Source organism: Colias philodice, chromosome 2, assembly GCF_061535455.1.
Source record: "Colias philodice isolate Cphi_HAF_F1 chromosome 2, ilColPhil1 Martin Lab GWU primary, whole genome shotgun sequence".
Classification (NCBI taxonomy): Eukaryota; Metazoa; Arthropoda; class Insecta; order Lepidoptera; family Pieridae; genus Colias; species Colias philodice.
The window spans coordinates 37,553-59,045 of record NC_143087.1 but is presented as its reverse complement, the minus strand read 5'-3'; the positions used below and the strand labels follow the sequence as shown (position 1 = coordinate 59,045).

At 38.6% G+C, this 21,493-nt stretch overlaps 1 protein-coding gene across 1 annotated transcript in view; it reads left to right on the top strand.

The window, feature by feature from the left end:
• The first annotated feature begins 951 nt into the window (after window positions 1-951).
• spir (spire type actin nucleation factor) overlaps window positions 952-21,493 on the top strand; it is a 57,957-nt gene continuing 37,415 nt past the window's right edge. Inside the window, exon 1 of the mRNA XM_089700829.1 lies at window positions 952-1,594. Within this exon, the coding sequence (XP_089556955.1) occupies window positions 1,345-1,594 (250 nt within the window). The 5' untranslated portion in view covers window positions 952-1,344. The remainder of the gene's footprint in view (window positions 1,595-21,493) is intronic.

Here is a 21,493-nt window from a genome sequence, read left to right as displayed (position 1 = left end):
CAAAATCACAAACGTTTCATTAGCACAGACACAGACTAATAATAATATACTACGTATACAAGCACAGATTATAAATACTAGACTTCTTCGTAAAATTGTAGATTAGGTATTAACAAAATGCTAACACTTGGAAATACTTTTTTTTGTATTTATAAACCATTTTGTGTTGCCCACATTATGTCTAACTCCACAAACGTCTTTTCTTAAATAAGGTTATTATGTAATTATTTTTGTAATATTAATATAATATCACGTTTGAATTTATAGGTATTTAAAATGTCCCACATCTATGATGCAATCGATCCCCAATCGATCCCTTTCTTAGTTTAATCCACTACCACCTAGGTAGGTACTTAGTACATATTATTATATAACTCAATGGTTTACACTTTACAATAATAAATTTATATCGTTATCTAATATAAGATTTCTTCGACTACTTCCACAAATCACTAAGTGACGATGATAACTTATGCGATAAGATGATTATTGATTATTATTTATTATCTCTTTTAGAATAAGGTCCGTATCAATTGTTTGTTTCATAACTTACCCTGGAAAGAGGCCCTCAATTTCTAACCATGCTTCATTGTAATTTGTAATATTGTTTTCGTATTTTGGGTCCATCAAAGCTCCATCAACAGAACTCCTCTAATCATCATCAGATGCAATATATTTTAATACCTAAGTGAAGCCTAAGTAACTATTTTGTCCATTTTGTCACTACGCTAGGTACTAGGTAGTAGGTAGTATTGCCTAACTTCGAGCAGAATATTTCGAACATAAATGAAGAATGCTTACATTAAGGCAAACATAATTTAGTATCAAGAGATGACTTTTTGAATTATTTGAATAAGAATAAATAAAATATGGAGCAGCCGGCGTGGCGTCGAGTGCTGCTGGCGCCTGGCTGTTATCCGCAGGTCGCGCGCCTTGTGTTGTAGCCGCCGCCTGCCGCACGCCGTGCGCTCGCCGCGCTCCGCGGCTCAGCTGACAGCGCACCCTACGACACTTCGCAGTTCGGTTGAAGCCGCCGATAAGAGCGCTCGTACTGAGTGACTGCACGCACTACGCGATCGCGCACGCGCTTCTACGATTTCGACGACGCAGAATCCTAAAGATTACCAAATATAAATTGTAACCACCCCCTTTTCGGACCCAATGTGACAGTGACATTTCGGGGAGTCGATGACAGCGTAGAACTTTGTTATTAATTAATATGTTTGTGTTAAATTAATCGGTGACAAAATCGTAAAGTGTAGCGTGAAAAACAGTGAACGGCTTGTATGATTTTAGTGTTTTCAATATTATATTCAGTGATAATGATATCGGGCGGGTAGCGCGATGATGCGCAAAGAGAGCGGGACGGTGTGCGCGCTGGACGCCGCCGACTGCCTGACTCTGCAGCAGATCCTGCAGGCCTTCAACTCGAACGTGAGCGAGGAGCACGCGTGGGCGCTGTTCTACCAGGCCGCGCGCTGCTTCCAGAAGTGCCTGGCCGACGGCGCCGCCTGCTACCTGCCGTCGCAGCTGGCGCATGTGCTGCTGCACAAGGACGGCGCCGTGCACCCCGACACGCTGCTCAACCCCAGAGGTATCTCATTGTTCCCTGCTATATATGCTCCATGAAAGCGATTTAAATAGATACTATAGGTATTTAAAGTTCATACACTCGTTTTGCAATTTATTCATTGAGCAACTTCTATAAAACTGTTCTGCGATACATTTGGGAAATGCGTGAAAATCCAAAATCCTAACCATCCAACGGCTTTGAAATAAGAATTTACCGGCTCCAATACTTCACTTCTATTCTTTTATTCTATACTAGATTTCCGCCCGCGGCTTCGCCCGCGTTTTCAAAGGAAAACCCGCATAGTTCCCGTTCCCGTGGGATTTCCGGGATAAAAGCTATCCTATGTGTTAGTCCAAGTTACCCTCTATATGTGTGCTAAATTTCATTGTAATCGGTTCCGTAGTTTTTACGTGAAAGAGTAACAAACATCCATACATCCATACATCCATACATCCATACTTACAAACTTTCGCCTTTATAATAGTATATTAAGATAAGATTCTCGTGCCGCAGTGTTAACTAAGTAGTAAGTACTAGGTACCCTACCTACCATACTCCTCCGAAACGACCTAGGTATACCGATTCTCATGAAATTTGGTGTGCCTATTGGGTAAATCTGAGAATCGACCAACATCTACTTTTCATACCCCTAAGTGATAACAGATTTTGTTATTCTCATAAAAATTTAGTTAGGTATATTATAACTAGGTACATACATAGGTATACTTGCAAATTGCAACAAACTGCAATAGTTTCGGGCAGGATTTAGGTATTTAATAATAATGAGCAAGTATAATATTATACTGAAAAGTGAAAACATTTGTAAACTTATGCGGAAATACTATTACGGCCTAAACAGGTTTTTTACCATATGACCATAGGATATTTTCAATTTTGGAGTCGATGTAAGTGAGATACCTAACAGAGTACGATACAGTTAACAACTTAACAGTAGGTAGGTATATATGATTCAAACTTCCTTAAATTGTGTTTGTTTGTTTCTATACCAATGTTTTTTGTTCTATATCTACCTATGTACCTATACCAATAATAAAATTGGTGTTTGTTATACCTATATATGTATAGCCTATATTACTGTAAAGTTTCTTTCAAATCTGACCAGTAGTTTTCCCATGAAAGAGTAACAAACATCATTCTACAAACTTTCACATTTTTAATATTACAACTTACAAGCTTTCCGCCCGGGCGCGGCTTCAGCTTCGTCCGCTTTGTCTAAAACCTCGAGAAACACTCTTATCTGCTGCATACATACCTATTAAAAAAACAACCGCAACAAAATTTGAAGGTGTAATAATTAATAGAATTTATTTTTAATAACGCTGGGGAGGCCGCGTGTGAAACCTATTACATTATAATTTTTTTTACTAAAACCTGAAACTAGTTTGTAAATGACATTTCAACAACTCTATTATACAATATTAATTATTATACACAATGTGATATCGATACATAAGCATGTAAGCATGATTTTACATAATTTAGCCCCGTAATAATTATATAAATCCTTTTCATTATTTATATGTACTTTGCTCAATGCTCCCCATTTATAAATAAATTAGCCAATACAAGTGTCACTATTGCCAGTTGCTACTTATGCAAATTATTCACACGCAATCTCAAAATATCACGTTATCGTCCACGTACTTGCGAAATGGTCAACAGTCAACACTCCACTTATCAGTTCGCATTTCGGCAAACATGATAAGGTATCAGCGTAATGTCCAAAATATTAATTAAATTTGGACTGCCACTTGCCGCCACAATCACTGCAGACTGCTTTTATTTCGGATGCGGCATTATACCTACATATCTTTTCGTTTGTATCGTTTTCACAATATTCTTCCCGATTACTAATATAGATAACTTAGTATTCTTAATTGATGCATTCATTCTTATGTAGGTAACGAAGCCTTGTATTACTTCGTGTTTTGAAATTTAAATATAACAGAATAGGTAACTTTAAGCATGTACACATAAACAGTAAATATTATATTGGATATGTGGGATTTATAGGTACGTTACTAACCATTCTTCACATGCAAAGTCAATGTTGGCAAGTTTTTCACAGAATAACATTCAAATAAATTTGATATCGAGTGCGCATTTCTATGTATCTAGGAGTGTGGCCCAGATCGCTGACAAGAGAGACCATGTTGACGGACGCCATGCGACGCCGCGCCCGCGCTCGGCTGACAGCTTTGTATGCATTTTATTGTCTTCTGACCCATTTTGATGCACCCAATGAATTTATTAGCAGTTGTCATCTGTGTGCTATCTATACTTAATATTATAATGCTGATTGCTGAAGAGTTTGTTTGTTTGTTTGAACGCGCTTATCTCAAGGCTACTGGTCCAATTTGAAAAATTCTTTCGGTTTTAGATTTAGATTTTAGATTAGAAAAATTCATTCATCGAGGAAGGCTATAGGCTATCATCACGCTAAGACCAACAGGAGTGGAGACACGCGGGTGAAACCCCGGAGCGCAGCTAGTAAATAATAAACAAATAGATACGATCGAATCGCTGGTAGATGTAGGTTGGAAAGTCGACAAGGGATTATTTTGTTTGAGAGTGTAGTGGTGTAATCATAATTTGTCATTGTCACTTCTGTAACCCAGGATTTGTAAAATGTGACTCAGTAACATATTGGCACAGAATACATAATAGTAGCTAAACGCTACAGAACGGACACTCTCCGCCTCCCGCCAAAATTAAACACTTAGGTACCTCACCCCGCACGATCAGTCTAAAAATGGTCCACATTTTTCTACAGGGACGATACGCAACGAAGATTGACAACATTAATCAAATTGACTTAAAGTAATTTTATTATTTTTGATTTGTCATTATCGTTTTTCGTAGAAAATGGTTAGATATTGTGCTGTTTACGGATGTATTTCATCAGAAAAACGCGAATTTTTTTACGCTAGTCAAAAATGTGACAACCATAAAGCGTTAACACACACATTTGCAGTCTCTACAGTGTGACTGTCAAAACGATAATTTTTTAAGGAGTGTCCGGGGTGTGATATTGGTTTAATTTTATTAATTGGAGCGTTCTACCCACAGACATAGATAGACTACGCAAGTACCGCGATCTGTATGAAAACCAAGCGTGTCATATTTTTTGTACTGACCTTGACGCGTTATGACGTCACGAGCGCTTTTTAGTGATGGTAATTTCATTTTACGCTAAATCGATTAGGACGCCACTCGCGCGGCGATTCTAGTATCGTCCTATCCCATCGAAGTAAATCGAAAGAAATCAGATCAAACTAGATCTATGTCTAAGAGGTAATTAAATAAATGAATCGTAATCGATTACTAAATCGATTCAAGACAGAAAAATGATAATTACCATAGACAGAGGAATGATAAAATAAATTTATAAACCTTTTAATATTCTAACAAGTAAACTAATGTGTTTTAGCTTTTTCTTACATATGCCCATTGAGTTACCGTGTACTACGTACTAGAGAGGCCATCGAAAGAAAGTAATGAAACTGTCAATCAATCAATCTTTATGTCCCGTTGCATCAATCCATTTTTCTTTTATGTTCGGGTTACTTGGAAAACTGAAAAAACAAACATAGTCTAAGCAATAAGGAGTTTTCTTAAAAAACTCCCAAGATGACACTTTAACTAATGGCGTCCATGTCATAATATTTATTTTTAGTACCTTTGTATTAAAATACTTAAAAGTTCTAGGTCAAGTCGTATTAAATGACAAAAAAAATCTATGCCTTTTTTTTCTGAAAAATTGCTCCTTCAAATTATCATTTTTCTGTTCGATTATAAAATCGATTAGAATCGAGAACTGTTGCATCAAATGAACATCACTAACCACAAAATTGGACAGAAAAATGAGAACAGAAAAATGAGAAGACGCTATTCATTGCTTGTTATCATACGACTCGATCTTTACCGTGCCAAGTAAAAGCCGCAATGTATTCCTTTTTTTTTTTTTTTTTTTTTTTATTGTACAATAGGGGAGCGCTTGGCCACAATCTCGCCTGATGGTAAGCTGAGATGTGGCCTAAGATGGAGCGCGCTTCCCTAAAATGTACCTGTTCACTCTCCTCTTGAAGACCTCCAAATTGTACTCGTCGGGGAACACAGATTCAGGAAGCATGTTCCAGTCCCTAGCGGTTCGAATAAAGAATGACGATCCGAACCGCTTTGTCCGGGTAAATGGAACGTCAACCATGTGGCGATGCCTAGAATCTGTGCGCCTCGACGAACGATGGAAAAATGGGGATGGCGGAATTAGGTCGTGCAATTCCGCAGCGCACTCTCCAAAGTGTATCCGGTAAAAAACCGATAAACTTGCCACTCTGCGACGGTGGGCGAGGCTCTGGAGTTTTTTGCCTACTAGCTCATCGTCGTTTATTAGCCTCTTGGCACGCCTCTCTATCGCCTCAAGTGTCTCCAGCTGGTATTTGGCAGATCCATCCCAGAGGTGAGAGCAGTATTCCATGCACGAACGGACCTGTGCTTGATAGAGGTTGAGCAACTGTCCCGGGCTGAAATACTGCCTCACCTTTGCCAGTATACCAAGCTTTTTTGAGGCTACTTGGGCTTTTGATTCAATGTATGAACCAAAGTTGAGAGTAGGCGTTAAGGTGATACCAAGAAGCTCGAGGTGGTCAGTTATCGGTACGGATACACTTTGGAAGGACGGAGTTAAGTTGAATGGACTCCGTTTAGCGGTGAATAGACACGCCTGGGTCTTGGTCGCATTGAACTTGACCAGATTGGCCTCGCCCCATTCGGAGACTGCCTGTAAGGACAAGTTCATGCGTTCGACCATCGCCTCCCGCAGAGACTGGATTTGTGCCGTACTGGCTCGCGCGCTGGATGCGTATCTCTCCACAACGGTGCTATCGTCTGCGTACCCATAGATACCGGGTTTCAGCAGATCGTTAATGTGTAGCAGGAATAGTGTTGCGGAGAGAACTGATCCCTGAGGGACCCCGGCATTAATAGCCAATTGGTCGGACGAGCATATTCCGAATCATTTCGTATGATTTGGTATCCGTGTTTGTCACGATCGTTTTCCACAGATATTCTTTATTTGATTTTAAAATAAATAGTGCATATTCTGATTAGAAAATTACTTACCGGTGGAAGGAAACATCTCTGCTAACTCGGCCACTCACAGCTGTGGAGTTTCCACAGTTTATAACGGCGTAATTCGGCATTTTACTTTATTCAGCTTCACGTCTTTCCTTGGCGAACTGCAAGCGCGGACTGAGTGTAGGCCAGCGTCAAGTAAGTTTCATAATCTTAGTTTGGACACGGGAAGTACATACACTCGCTTAGTCTATCTTGATACATGTCTGTGGTTCTACCATAGCTTCTACGATGTAGGGGAGTTTTAAAAATTGAACAATAGAGAAAAGCATTTAAATATAAAATGTGGATGTGTAGCGAAGTAACTATATGTATAAATGTAAGATTCTCGCGAGCATGCAACTTCTTAACGGATGCATAATGTAATATGTAGTTTATTTTCCATCTCATAATTAATTGCGAGAACGCGTTAGGCGCTGAACACATCGTCGAATCATAACTCCTGTTACAATACTAAATTATCAAAAGCTATTTAATTTGAGACTGGATGGTATATATATGTATATAATAATATGTATTCCTTATTCTTGTTGGATGACTAATCCATATTATTACAAAAATATGGGATTTACTCACATAAGTTTCTAGGTGAGATACGTTGATTTTCTGAAGTTTTATTCATATTACATTCATGTAATATAGGTATGTACATGAATCACTACATAGTATAAAACAAAGTCGCTTTCCCTGTCCCTATGTCCCTATGTCCCTTTGTACGCTTAAATCTTTGAAACTACGCAACGGATTTTGATGCGGTTTTTTTTAATGGATAGAGTGATTCAAGAGGAAGGTTTATATGTATAATAGCATCCATCAAATAGTGGAGAAGTACTGTTATTTTTGAGGTTTCTAATGTGATGTCGTAAAAAATTACATTTTTTCCGCTTACATTGCAAACGCAGGCTGAACCCTACGAGTTTTATGAAAATAATGTACTAAATATTATACACATTGAAAAGGTCTACAGAAAAGTCCGCGATGGTATATGTCTATCTCTTATGGATAACCCACAATAACTTTTTTTTGTCATTTACTTTTTACGACAAATAATGGCTAATTTTCGATGCGATTTTAACCAATATAGCATTAATCCTTAACCAATTAAATACCTCGAATACATTGTTCATTTAATATAGATCTATATGGCCCTTTCAACCGTGAATATATTCGAAGATATTACAGATTTAAAAATTGCGGGACGTAGCGTTTGCGGCGGTACCGGCTAGCCGCCCGGCTATCTATTTTATACCCGTGCGAAGCCGGAGCGGGCCGCTATGTTTTTATATATTAAACGTTCACAGTTTTTCTGTAGTGTATTTATTATCAGCATTGCACCCGTGCGAAGCCGGGGCGGGTCGCTAGTTAAATATAAATTATAATATGTCGAACGTAGAGGGCAGGCAAGGCGCGGGCGAGTGCGCACTGCGCCTTACGCGCGTTATTGTTCTGTCATCTCGGTTTCTCTGCGCAAGCGCGTCGTGAGAAGCGTCCCCGGAACGAATCTATACTAATATTATAAAGCTGAAGAGTTTGTTTGTTTGTTTGTTTGAACGCTCTAATCTCGGGAACTACTGGTCCGATTTGAAAAATTCTTTCGCTGTTAGATAGCCCATTTATCGAGGAAGGTTATAGGCTATTTATCATCACGCTACGACCAACAGGAGTGGAGCCACGGGGGTGAAACCGCGCGGAGCAGCTAGTGTATCAATACGCTGGATTTCTTTAGCTTCCTCGATAACGGACGCATTGTTTGCTAAAAATAACGCGAGTTTCATTACTTTAAACTATACTTTTCATGCCGATTAAAACTTAACTATAAATTACACCGATCCAGTTCATAATATAATTAATGTCATCCTCATAAATATATTCCAGCGGTTTCTTTATGCTTGGGATTGGAATTAATTTACATAAGATTCCTTTTAATGCGATCTATTTGCTAAGAAAAAATGTGATTCACACAGCTCACAATAAAGAGTTCCGAGTCAACAATAGGGGTGGGAATATTTTTTGTGTGTTTTTCAAATCTCGGCTCTGGTCACATTGGATGTGCTTTGAATGGCTACCTGTGCGCTTCCCGGAAGGGCCAGTGTCGATGCATACGACAGGTAGTGGCAGTAAAACTTCTGCGGAATATGTTTTTCTTACATATTAATAGAGTATGATTTAAATTTATATCATATTTAATTACTTACGTTGTTAAATTGAGTTTTATTTGATTTAACTTATTGCGTGAAACGTGGGATGCGCAGGAACAAGCGAGCGCAGAGCCTCAAATGATTCAGAAGAAGCGCGCGAGAGCCCGAAGGCTGCCATTGTTTCCCTGCCTTTTGTTTAGCTCATTGTCCCGCATGCTGCTCGCAATCTGTTTGCTGAACTTAATATTTCTCTTCGTGAGCAATGGTTTAGAATGCACTACAAATATATTTTGTTCCTTAAATATAATCTCTTTTGTAGAGCATAATATATACTTTTCTACATATAAACGAAATATATCATAATATGTAGGTACATACAATAGTATCTAGTATCTATTTACTAAGTCCTTTCACAGTTTTTGCTATGTTCTTGATGTAATGTAATCTACCTGTTTTGTAAAGTAATTATAAAATTAGTATACGTATGCTACAAAATTCCAACTGTTGTTTCCTTTGTAGTTTGTACCGCATAAGTTACTGAGACGTGGGGCACGTGGGGCTTGCGGTTCCATTCCGCATCCCGGGGCAATGGGCAGGCCTCACGAGTCAAGGTCGCGGGATCGATACCCCCCGCGCCCCGCGTCCCGCCGCCCGCGCCTCCGCCTCGGCCCTCTTGTGACGTCACCCCCAACGGACAACCCGAATGTTAACGATCTTTTATCACCACACAAATTGGTATTAACTCGTTATAAAATCAAGTTTTTTGTATATCTAATAGCGGTATCAATGTTTTTTTAAAAGTTTTTCTAATTTATTTGAAAATTTAACTTAATGTTGGGCTCGTGGAATGTGGAAGCCTTTTAAATAAAGTACCTTCCTAAATTAATTATTTAAATAAACAAGGAAATTATTTTCAAAGACAAGAAATGATTTTCTTGGGATTAAAATATCACGTATTCGGCCTTTGCTTCTTTCCAACTTTATAAAAGTAGGTACAGAGAAAAATAATGCATATATGTAGTAACATCATTTTTATCGTTTTATGTAAAAATTAAAAATAAAAATTTGCTCATGATTGCGTCGGTGTCGCGATAACCTCGTGCTTCTCGACGTCCGAGTATCTTTTTTTATCACTGAACTTGAACATGACGTGTTCCATTTTTTTATTAATACTTTCATTACTTTTACATTAATTATTCTAGTAATTAAAGTTTTCCTCAAGTCTGTCTTATCCAATTAACAACTCATTTCTGTAGCATTTATAGGTAGGTCTGTAATGGCACGGTAAACAGTATACCTTCGTATCTGTTTGTAGTGTTATGATTTGATGACCAAAAATCATAACTTTTTCACAGAAGTCTAGAATCAATAAAGTGTATGGCGATATCTCGAGTGTTAATCGGCAGCTTATCAGCCGAATGACGTGGTATCGGCAACTCTGCTATCAGATAAGAGGCGACCTTTGTGATAGCTATTATATTGTAATTTGTCGTCGACCCTGCGCAGGTATCTATAATACCTGTCCTCTAAACTCTAAAGGCATTTAATGTGTTATTTACATAACGTGCTATTTTTAATTTCTTAATAATTGAGCTAAGTAATATCTATACTAATATTATAAAGCTGAAGAGTTTGTTTGTTTGTTTGTTTGAACGCGCTAATCTCGGAAACTACTGGTCCGATTTGAAAAATTCTTTCGGTGTTAGATAGCCCATTTATCGAGGAAGGTTATAGGGTATATATGTATCATAACGCTACGACTAACAGGAGTGGAGCCACGGGGGTGAAACCGCGTGGAGCAGCTAGTCGGTTATAAAATTGATCTTTGACGTGGAGGCTGGATGTTATTATACATATTCAAATAATAATTATTGACGAGTCTTTTTTTGTTTTCCGGGAAAAATAATTCGTATTACCTATCGTTGTGAAATGTAGGGCCAACTTTAAAATTTTCAACACTCGAATAACAATAAAAACATGATGAAACGTTATTTTGTATATTTTTAGAAAACTTAAATCCGGTTATCTTATCGAGGTGCAGTGATATTGCAATCTCGATGTAGGTACGCAAATACGTTATCTGTGTAAGCACTTTTCTTTATGTCCCGGACTTGAAGTTATGGTTTATCTTTCGAATTAAAGGAAGTTTTAGGTGCCGAAATGTATGTCGTCGATGTCACCTCTTGCTACGTGTTTGGGCCAAGCTGTACGCACTCCGAGCAATGCCTGCACATGGCCGGTGAGGTGCGCTGCGCTGTTGGGAAACGCGCAACACGTTCCCGGCCTCGGAGCCGCTTGTGGTGCTTGTGCAACATAAATATTTGTTGATTATTATAATAACGAGCCCGGAACTGCCGTCACTTGTAATTGACAAGCGTGTTTGTTATGCTTTCGTTTTGAGTATTGTACGGACGGACGGATGGTCAGCTCGATTGTGATGGGACGAAACGATCGTCAGGGAGTTTGGGGATCCGGTATCCCTGCTAGACGACCGATATAGTTAATTACCGTGGTCATTACGTTACAGTACAATTTAATGTTTATAATTAATTTAAATTGTTGAATTTAATTTATTATTTGTTTATGTGTGGTTTTGTTAATTAATTTCGTAGTTATATATACAAATTATAATATTCTTAATAGTTAATTAATAAAAGATGGTCGATAAGCGAGTGTGTATGTACTATAAGATAATAATTTATTATCAAGTATTGCTGATAAGCATCAATTCTCTACAAAGAAGTTTTTTATGTTGAATAATTACCTAATATTCGAATGTGTTTCTAAATTTCTAATATTCAATTAATTTGTCTTGAGGGAGTATGTGTAGCGAGGAATTGTAAGTGTTGTGAGTTTGTAAATAAGTAAATCAATCGTAACGCTTCAAACTTCAAACTAAATGAAGCTATATGATTGGCTATTTAGAAACACATTCCTCGCTTCACATCCCCGCACATTAATGGTGGAAAAGCACCCTTATGAATTGATTCGACGTCAAAAGTAAATCCATAAATCCTATTATAAACGTGAGGTCAATAGGCAGCCTTGTATTGATAACAGAACTTTTGACAGAATGTTAATTACTTAATATTAAAATATGTAAACTTTCAATAAATTAATATGCAGTTGCTTCCGCAGGTCGATAAAATGTTGTAAGACAATACATTATATAATCCCCAGCTCATTGCGTTCATTATACATTATTTAGGTGCAATCGTAGGTATTGTTCACGATACTCGAGGGTATCGGGTTAGGTCATACGACATATTATACATACTAATATACTATGCGAAAGTGTCACCTTTCTATTACTTTATATTATTTGCTCATTTCACTTCACACGCTTGAATCAGTGTCGTGATGAATAGGCCAAGCTGTCTTCGAAACCTGCATTTGTAACATTTGTTAAACATTTGCCGAGGATGTTGTGTTGTATGCTTCATTAGCCGCGTCCAGACCGACCGAGCGCGGCTCGCGAGTCCCGCTCGCGAGCCAATAGTTCGGCCGGTGTGGACGGCGCTCGGTCTTCCTCGGGCGCACGTTGGCTCGGCCGAGCGCCGCTCAGCCCCGAGCCATGCGTTGTCGGTTTTTGGCGATGCTCAAAGGCGGCTCAGTCTGAGCTGCTCGCCCGGTGTGGTCGGACTTAACGACGCTCGCGAGCCAGAATAAAAAATGGATAAAGAAGACAGTATTCGCTTAGTACAACTTTACGGAAGCTTCAAAATGTTATGGGATTCGAAAGATCCAGATCATTTAAATAAAAATTTCGGTTTTGGTACAATTTTTTAATCCAGATTATTTGTTGCTTTTTTCTTTTTTTTTTAATATATCCAGACAACACAAGCGCCGCAGCAGCTAATAAGACGTGGTTTTCCATCGTTATACGGAGATAAACTGAATGCTCAAACCGGCTCACCTTGGCTCGCGAGCGCGGCTCGGAACTTTTCACAAATAGCTCTGGTGCCACGGCTCGCGAGCAGGAAGTCTGAGCGCGGCTCGCGAGCCGCGCTCAGCCGGTCTGGACGCGGCTATTCCCGAAGGTCTCCCAGAGCGTGGCGAGTGGTCGGTGGTGGGTTATCCGAGACTCGCTCGTTTTATCGATTCGCGCAAACTAGGTTGCGACGTTTGCAGAAATACGAGCGTGCCTTATTTCACTCCCCAGTTATTGCAGTTTGTCGTGAATTACACAAAACATGTCATTTGTCTTTACGTGATTATATTTAGTAAGTATATTGTTATGTTCCACATATACTTACTAAGTAAAACAAATCGCTTACGTCATGAAATGAGTTCATGGTCATTAGCTTCAATGTCTTTTCTGACTTTGACGTCTATTCAACTTTTGAGTATGTTTTTATTAAAGGTCCGTACAGTTCTGTGCTCTTTAAATTTTGAAAAGAATCCGAAATGTGTTACTGTTGCGACATCGGCACGCGTCACTGCACGGGCTGAAGCGTGATTCAGTGGCACGCATGCCTTCCTTTCTCCGAACTGGGGCGTAGGAGCGACCTTGCCGCGACTCACTGCGCACTGCGCCGGCGGCCCGTGGGCGGCGACATTTGACACTCCAAGCTCCTACCGCTCATGACTGTCCGTGGATAATACCACATAGGTTCATAAATCATAATATGGCCTTAACTAAATAATTGCGACCGATATGAAGTTAAGAACTTTATAGCATACTACTTTTTAGCATACCTAAGCATAAATGCAAATACTCATTAGAGTGATAGAATACTCAGTAAATTTAAAGTAAACAGTGTGCGCAATTAATTTGAATTCCATAATCGCCTTACGTTCGTTGCACCCCAAACATGTGTGACTCATATTGCTGCAGTAGGCTGAGACTGCCCCACATAAGGAAAATTGGCAGGCGAGGACGGTGGAAGTGCGCCAAATTCGGATTAGAACTGCATCGTTGTACCTATTTCGTTACAAATTTCCATAAATTTAAGGTTCAAATGTCACGCGGTCGTCTAGGCATATTTCGAAAAATGAGTCAACGAAATCAGATACTTTAAAAAAAATCATCATAAATCCTAACTTGGACATGCATTTAAAATTTCTACTTTATATGTTTTCATAGATAATGGTGGTTATTAGACTGGGGTGTCTGTTATTCTAGTTTTTTAGTTATTCTGTTAGTTATTCTGGTGACTGTTATTAGAGTGTGCCTGATTTAGTAAAAGCTAATTTTCACACTGTTTGTATGCATTTCCTGAGAACATTTACTATGGTGGTGTTTATTTTTTTTACACCATATGAAAGTAGAGATTTCAATGAATAAAAGGCACCCCAAGTTTTTGAAAAAAGCTGATATTTTGACGGGTGACTTTTCGATTGAAAATTAGGTTGTTTTTTTGGTATTAATTCAAAATAAGGCGAAAAAATAAATATTTTCAATCAAATAAATTAAAGTGTATTTGGGACATAATAAAGTAAGTTTCCACCAAATTTCGTAGAAAAAAAATAAATTTTGAAGTAGATAAAAATAAAAGACCAAAAACTTGGTTTTTTGAATTTTTCACCTAAATTTTGAGGTTAAGTGAAAAAATTGTGAATACAAAAGTTGTAGAACTTTTAATTACCTACAACTTTGCCATTGAACTTTTTTCTATAGGACTTGTAGTTTTGTCGGAAATCGAGAGAAACCATTTTTTTCTCTTAAAAGCTCCCCCCTCCCGCTTCCCGAACTCGGATTGACCGTAATTTATTTTTCCTTACATTTTTATCATATTCCCCTCCTTTTCTAATGGGTTTCATCCGACTGCGATTTTTTTGTTTCAAAAATTATCTACTCTAGTCACTACATAGTATATAATAAAAAGTAAAACAACTAAAACCCAACTACGACAAAAAACGACGCTGAAAAAGTATAAAACAAGATTTTCAGAATTCCACTATGTAGAGATAAATTTTCATGTTTGGAAAGGCGTAGTCACACGTTGTCAAAGTGCTACGGTAGATATATGTAACGTGTGACTACGCCTTTCCAAACATGAAAATTTATCTCTACATAGTGGAATTCTGAAAATCTTGTTTTATACTTTTTCAGCGTCGTGTTTTGTCGTAGTTGGGTTTTAGTTGTTTTACTTTTTATTATTTGTACTATTTTGGTGTTAAAGTGTATTTTTGGCGCATAATATTTACAAAAGTTAAATTGATGAACTAATAAAGAAGCTATGAACGAAAAGATGTGAATTATATGCAATCAGCCCATGAATACAGGTAAAGTCACAAGCAAATGCTAGTAATATATATATATTCAAAATGTGCAAGTAAAAAGCTTTCAAATGATACCAAACACGGCATATTTATCTTAACTTTATTTTTTTACTCTGTATGTTTTGTCCGCTAGAGGGCGCCACATTAGATTTTGTGAAACCCCATATAGCCTATAACCAGCGGACAATTAAGACGCTTCTAATGATATGTCATTTGTCGAATTCTGATAAGTAGTTTAGAAGTTACGAGGGAACAGATGAACATACATACATACATACATACATATATACATACATACATACATACATACATAGCCTGTCAAAATCATAACCCTCCTTTTGCTTTGCCGTAGTCGGGTAAAAACAAAGTCGCTTTCTCTGTCCCTATGTCCCTATGTCCCTTTGTACGCTTAAATCTTTGAAACTACGCAACGGATTTTGATGCGGTTTTTTTTAATAGATAGAGTGATTCAAGAGGAAGGTTTATATATATAATAACATCCATTAAATAGTGGATAAGTACTGTTATTTTTGAGGTTTCTAATGTGATGTCGTAAAAAATTACATTTTTTCCGCTTACATTGCAAACGCAGGCTGAACCCTACGAGTTTTATCAAAATAATGTACTAAGTATTATACACATTGACAAGGTCTACAGAAAAGTCCGCGATGGTATATGTCTATCTCTTATGGATAACCCACAATAACTTTTTTTTGTCATTTACTTTTTACGACAAATAATGGCTAATTTTCGAAGCGATTTTAACCAATACAGCATTAATCCTTAACCAATTAAATACCTTGAATACATTGTTCATTTAATATAGATCTATGTGGCCCTTTACACCGTATGATTTAAGTGAATATTTTCGATGATATTACAGATTTAAAAATTGCGGGACGAGGCGTTTGCGGCGGTACCGGCCGGCCGCCCGGCTATATAATATTTTATACCCGTGCGAAGCCGGAGCGGGCCGTTATGTTTTTATATACAACGTTCACAGTTTTTCTGAAGTGTATTTAGTATCAGCATTGCACCCGTGCGAAGCCGGGGCGGGTCGCTAGTCTATTATATAACATTCATGTTTTCGTTCACAGTAAACGTAACGTTCGTCACTGTCTTTAATGGAATGGAAATCAACGTTTTCACTCGTGTCTCGTCATTCGTCAGTGAAGCTGAATTTGGGCGGTCCATTAAGCCGTCAATGCCGAGCCACACGTCCCGCGGCGGAGTTGCGTCAGGGCTCGTTTTGTTACCAACTAAGATTTTGTACTAGAATATTTGATACAAATACAAACAATAAAAACAGTCTTAATTAGCCAGGTGTTTCTGCAGCTTCGATATCATCCAACCGTTCAGTGCTTACCAGCTAGCTGAAGGCCGTCCCCGCGGTGCAGCGGCTTGAGTCGTCCACCCAAGTTCAAATCGCTATCAATGTCACTTTTTGTCACAGCGAGTGACGAGCGACGACGGTGACGCAACGCCGATAATCCCCTTCGCGTAACCACTACTTTATAATATACTAGCAATGCCCTGCGGTTTCACCCGCATAGATAGCGATATCGTTACAGTGAAAAGTCTACTATAGGTCGGACTATAGGTTTAATTTTTAATCACATGAAAATCACCTTTACCCCGTCCCGCACTACGGCCTTTTTTTTTGTTTTAGTGGGGAAATCTTTCATAGATACCCACGGCCTCCGGGGAGGGGCTGTGGGTTATATCGGATTCCTACCGTCCAAAACCCCACTGTGTTCCGTCAAGACGCATATTGGTAGAATTCCTCCGTGACCCCCGCACTACGGCCTGCTCGAACAGTATACCTACTATTTTCTGTAGATTGACACTTTTAAAAATTCGTTATATCTTTTGAATGGAATATCCAATTCTTTTCATTTAAAAAGTATTTTGCTGGTATTGAAACAGTCTATAATAAAACATCATTTAATGGGATAAGGATTAATATATGTGTATGGATAACATGGTTTGATTACTGTCGGCACTTCTATTTACTTTGAAAACGTAAAAAAGTTGTTGTAGTAACATAACTACTGAAGATGGACATATGGTATCGCGGACTTTCTTGTAGATATTGATCCATTCTATAATACCGTAGAACATTTTTTTGTTCTATCTTCAATAGATTCCGCAGCGCACGCGATGACAGAAGTTTTATTGAGGATTTTTTTACACCTTGGGTTACATTATTGCATTTTTGGTAAGGATCTCTAATTTTTTTGAAAATGCAATATAGCCTATGTTGTTCAGTAAAGATGCAGCTTTCTAATGGTGAAAGAATTTTTGAAATCGGTCCAGTAGTTTATGCGTGAAAACCATACATACATACATACATACATACATACATACTTACAAACTTTTCCTCTTTATAATATTAGTATAGATTGGAATATTCGTCAATTAGATTCACATTTGAAGTTCACATTATGTACCTACCTAGTGTTTTACTAATTATTTAATTTGACCTACAATTAACCAGTTGATAAGGTTCCGGTTGTTTCTTGTCGAGATTTGTATTTAATGACTAGACTATCTTTACTAATATTATAATGCTTCTAATATTATAAATCTTTAATAATGAAGAGTTTGTTTGTTTCTTTGAACGCGCTAATCTCATAAAATACTAGTCCGCTAAAAAAAAATTCGTTGTTAGATAGCCCATTTATCGAGGAAGTCTATAGGCCATATATCATCACGCTAAGACCAACAGGAGTGCACAGATAGTGATACATTATTGTATACATATGGTAATATAAAATAACAAAACACTGAAGTGACGAGATTCGTAAAGTCAAAACCCATCTATCATGATATAGGAGATAAGTGGACAGCGAGTGATCGCAACACTGACAAACATTGGAAACTTTCTGTTTGCAATAAAGTGAATTAGCTTGCTGTGCATCTGTGTGTCGCAGAACTTATTGAAATACTTAATTTTAAAACTATTTTTTTTTCACTGACCACAATCACATCGACTTTTAATATTTCGTGTTGTTTTTATTAATAACAATAATTTTTCAAAAAGTGAAGAAGCGTCACCAGGTCTTCCCGTGGAGTCTTCCCGTGTCAAACTTGGAGGTCTAAATACTGGTTATCTAAAACGTCTCGCGGGTGTCTACGAACCCTTACTAAATTTCTTCCATTCGTCATTTTGAGTTGCGTCTCTTGGCAATTTGTTATCGGCCCGAGTCCCAATTAGTAGGTGTTTCGTTCCACTTGCTACTTTCTACCGAGCACACCGGCCGCGGCCCCGTCGCGGGCCCTTCACGAGCGAGAAGTGGAGCCGCTACATGGCGATCATTATCATACTCGTTAATTAAGTTTGGTGATAGTATCCAGCGATAATCGGTGAATTTTAATTTTGTGAAAACGGGTACTTACCTACATCTGGGCAAACGGCCATAAACGTTTTATGTACCCTACAAACGATATAACCCCGTTATCTGAATGATACTGAAGTTTTGAACCTGGAATTTTCGGATTCGATCCTCATTTCATATATATTATTCAATGCTAAGAATTATTCAAATAACATAAGGATTCGTGTGATGCATAATATGAACCGTTGAAACCAGTATGCAACATGAATGTTCCCACTTCCCGCATGTTTTATGTAACAGCGTCGATTAGGGGCCGTTGCGCGATCGGAGGAAATTGCATAAGAATGTCCGCGTGTCCCCGGCGAGGCGTGTGCGGAATAGTGTCGCGTAATTGTTACGCGTGGTGCGTCGCGGACGTGCTTACGCGGTGTGACGCGTCCGCCGTCCGCCAACACAATGTCAATGTCACGCCTCGCGCTGAGAACCATGGGATTTACTTGACTCCTGTGTTACTTATATGCAATAACTTTATTCCCAATTTACTATACCTACTTAGCATAACGTGCTCTAGTTTTTTGTTAAATATGTATTATAAAAATAACGTTCGTTAGCACAATTTAGTGCCCAAAACGTTATAGGAACAACAAATTTCTTCTTCATGAAATTACGCATTAGTGCTGTGCTTAATTTGATTTAATGATATCGTGTTTCGTAGTCGTTTTGTCTCGTTCACTCGCTGGCACATCAAGGTTTTTTACGACGCTCTAATAACCTAGTGCTATAATGGTTTAAAAATCCACGAAATACTGTTAAAATTGTTAATTTACCGTAGAATCGTACGCTGGTTAATTGATGCAGTGGTTACTGATTGCTCATTGCGTCCGTTGACAGTAATTAATTAGTTAATTACATGAAGGTAATATTATGTTCATTGCAAGTTCATTAAGAAATCATTGCAGACTTTTTCTTAAATACCTGTTGGTTACTGAAGCAGCGAAAGGTTTCAGATTATACGATTTATAGTGCAATTCTAATTAATGCAAATACGTACGAACGTTACAAAAGTAAAGCGATTACTTCGTTTGTAACGAGGCTGGAGGCATGTTCATATTGAATGGGCCAACTTGCCAAGCGTCAGAGAATGTTACGGTGAAGTGTGAACCAAATCAACCGTAGCCCGTAGGTAATTGCTCGCCGCGTCAATGTCTTTTTGTAATTCATCTGAAACATCGGCTTATCCAAAATAAAAGAATTGAGTAAAAAATCGATTGACTACAATTGCAATCTGAAAACTAAAAATTATTGCATATTTTATCAATTGATAAAATTTGATTTTTTTAACTTGTTTATGTAACTTTGTGATGTTTGTTTTATCAACACCAACAAATGACATCAGTATAATAACAATGTTTGCGAGGCGCTGCACGGCAGGCGTACGCATGCGCGCGGACGCCGTGTGCGCACGGGCGGGCAGCACGCACACGCGCGCGCCGTTCCCACGGTCCGCGCGCGAGCGGTCCGAGCTGCGAACGCTCATTTGTATCTACGGCTCCATCGATCGCACCTATTGTGTCCGCGTCGCGCCGAACCTCATCATTTATTCTTAAAACTGGAACGTGAGATTAGAAATGATTAGCCAGAATTGGAAGGCGTTCGTTCTCCAGTTTGCGAACATTTATACTAACGCGTTTCAAATATATTCTAAAATAACTTAACAAAATTCAACCGTAACTCACTGTGACTTTTACTTTAACAAAACTGAACACTGGTCATAAAATAAGGTAACAGTAGTAAAGCATTAATTCCGTGTCGATTTTCACCGTTATACACGGAGTGTGCCGAGGAGAGATGCTCTTCGAAAAACAGTTTCACTAATTTGTCGACTTCTTACGTATGTAAATGCAACACTTTCCAGCTTTCGCGAATCTTTCTCTGCTCTTCATTTGTGCTAACACGCGGGTGATTAATGGCGGGATTTAACGACCGGTAACACTATCGAAGGAATATAAATGATACACGTCGGGAATACATTTAATTAATTGAAAAATGTCAGTGTTGTAATTTAGATAGATAAATGAAGTAGGGTATATTTATGATAATGAGATGAGTAAAGCTGTAAACAAAAGGAGCACCCGTGGGAAGTCCCACGGGCGCGTTCCGCTTCGTGGCCCTTCGCCGCCTGCCCCTACCGGCTACATTACACATTCGCAAGCGGTATACCGGGCACCGACAAGGAGCCAGTCGAACTATTTTCTGAAAAACGATAGACTTCTCCAGGGCCTAACATCCCAACATCGGTTTTGAAATTTGAAAACAATGCTCGTTCTTAGAGCAGAATAATCTATTTAGAAGGAAAACCCGCATGTTATAAGTTATACTAGCGGTCCGCCCCGGCTTCACCCGTGGTACATATGAAAAATAGATGTTGGCCGATTCTCAGACTTACCCGATATGCACAGAAAATTTCATGAGAATCGGTCCACCCGTTTCGGAGGAGTATGCAGACTAACATTGTGTCACGAGAATTTTATATATTACTAGCGGCCCGCCCCGGCTTCGCCCGTGGTACATATGAAAAATAGATGTTGGCCGATTCTCAGACTTACCCGATATGCACAGAAAATTTCATGAGAATCGGTCCACCCGTTTCGGAGGAGTATGCAGACTAACATTGTGACACGAGAATTTTATATATAAGATAAGAATTATAATTCAAGTGCAAGATTTATACGTATGTATAACGACGACTACGAAAGTAATGAGTCGTAACTACGTTATAATTATGCAACCTTACATTAGTTCGGGTTCATGTGACACGCATGCGGCATGTCGATGCATTGCGTCATTTATATGGAATTTTTTTAAAGAAAATCAATTTCTAATGCATCTGATAAAGTGGAGCTATTTGTGGCTATAAAATCGAAAATACACGCGAGGAATAATTACCGAGGTAAAGTGCGCTTGCAGGTCAGCGGCGGTCAGCGGCGGACAGCCGCCGGCCACGCGACTCTCGACTCTATTTCCAGCGTAAACTGTAACGACAGATAATTCAAAAATTGCTTCGC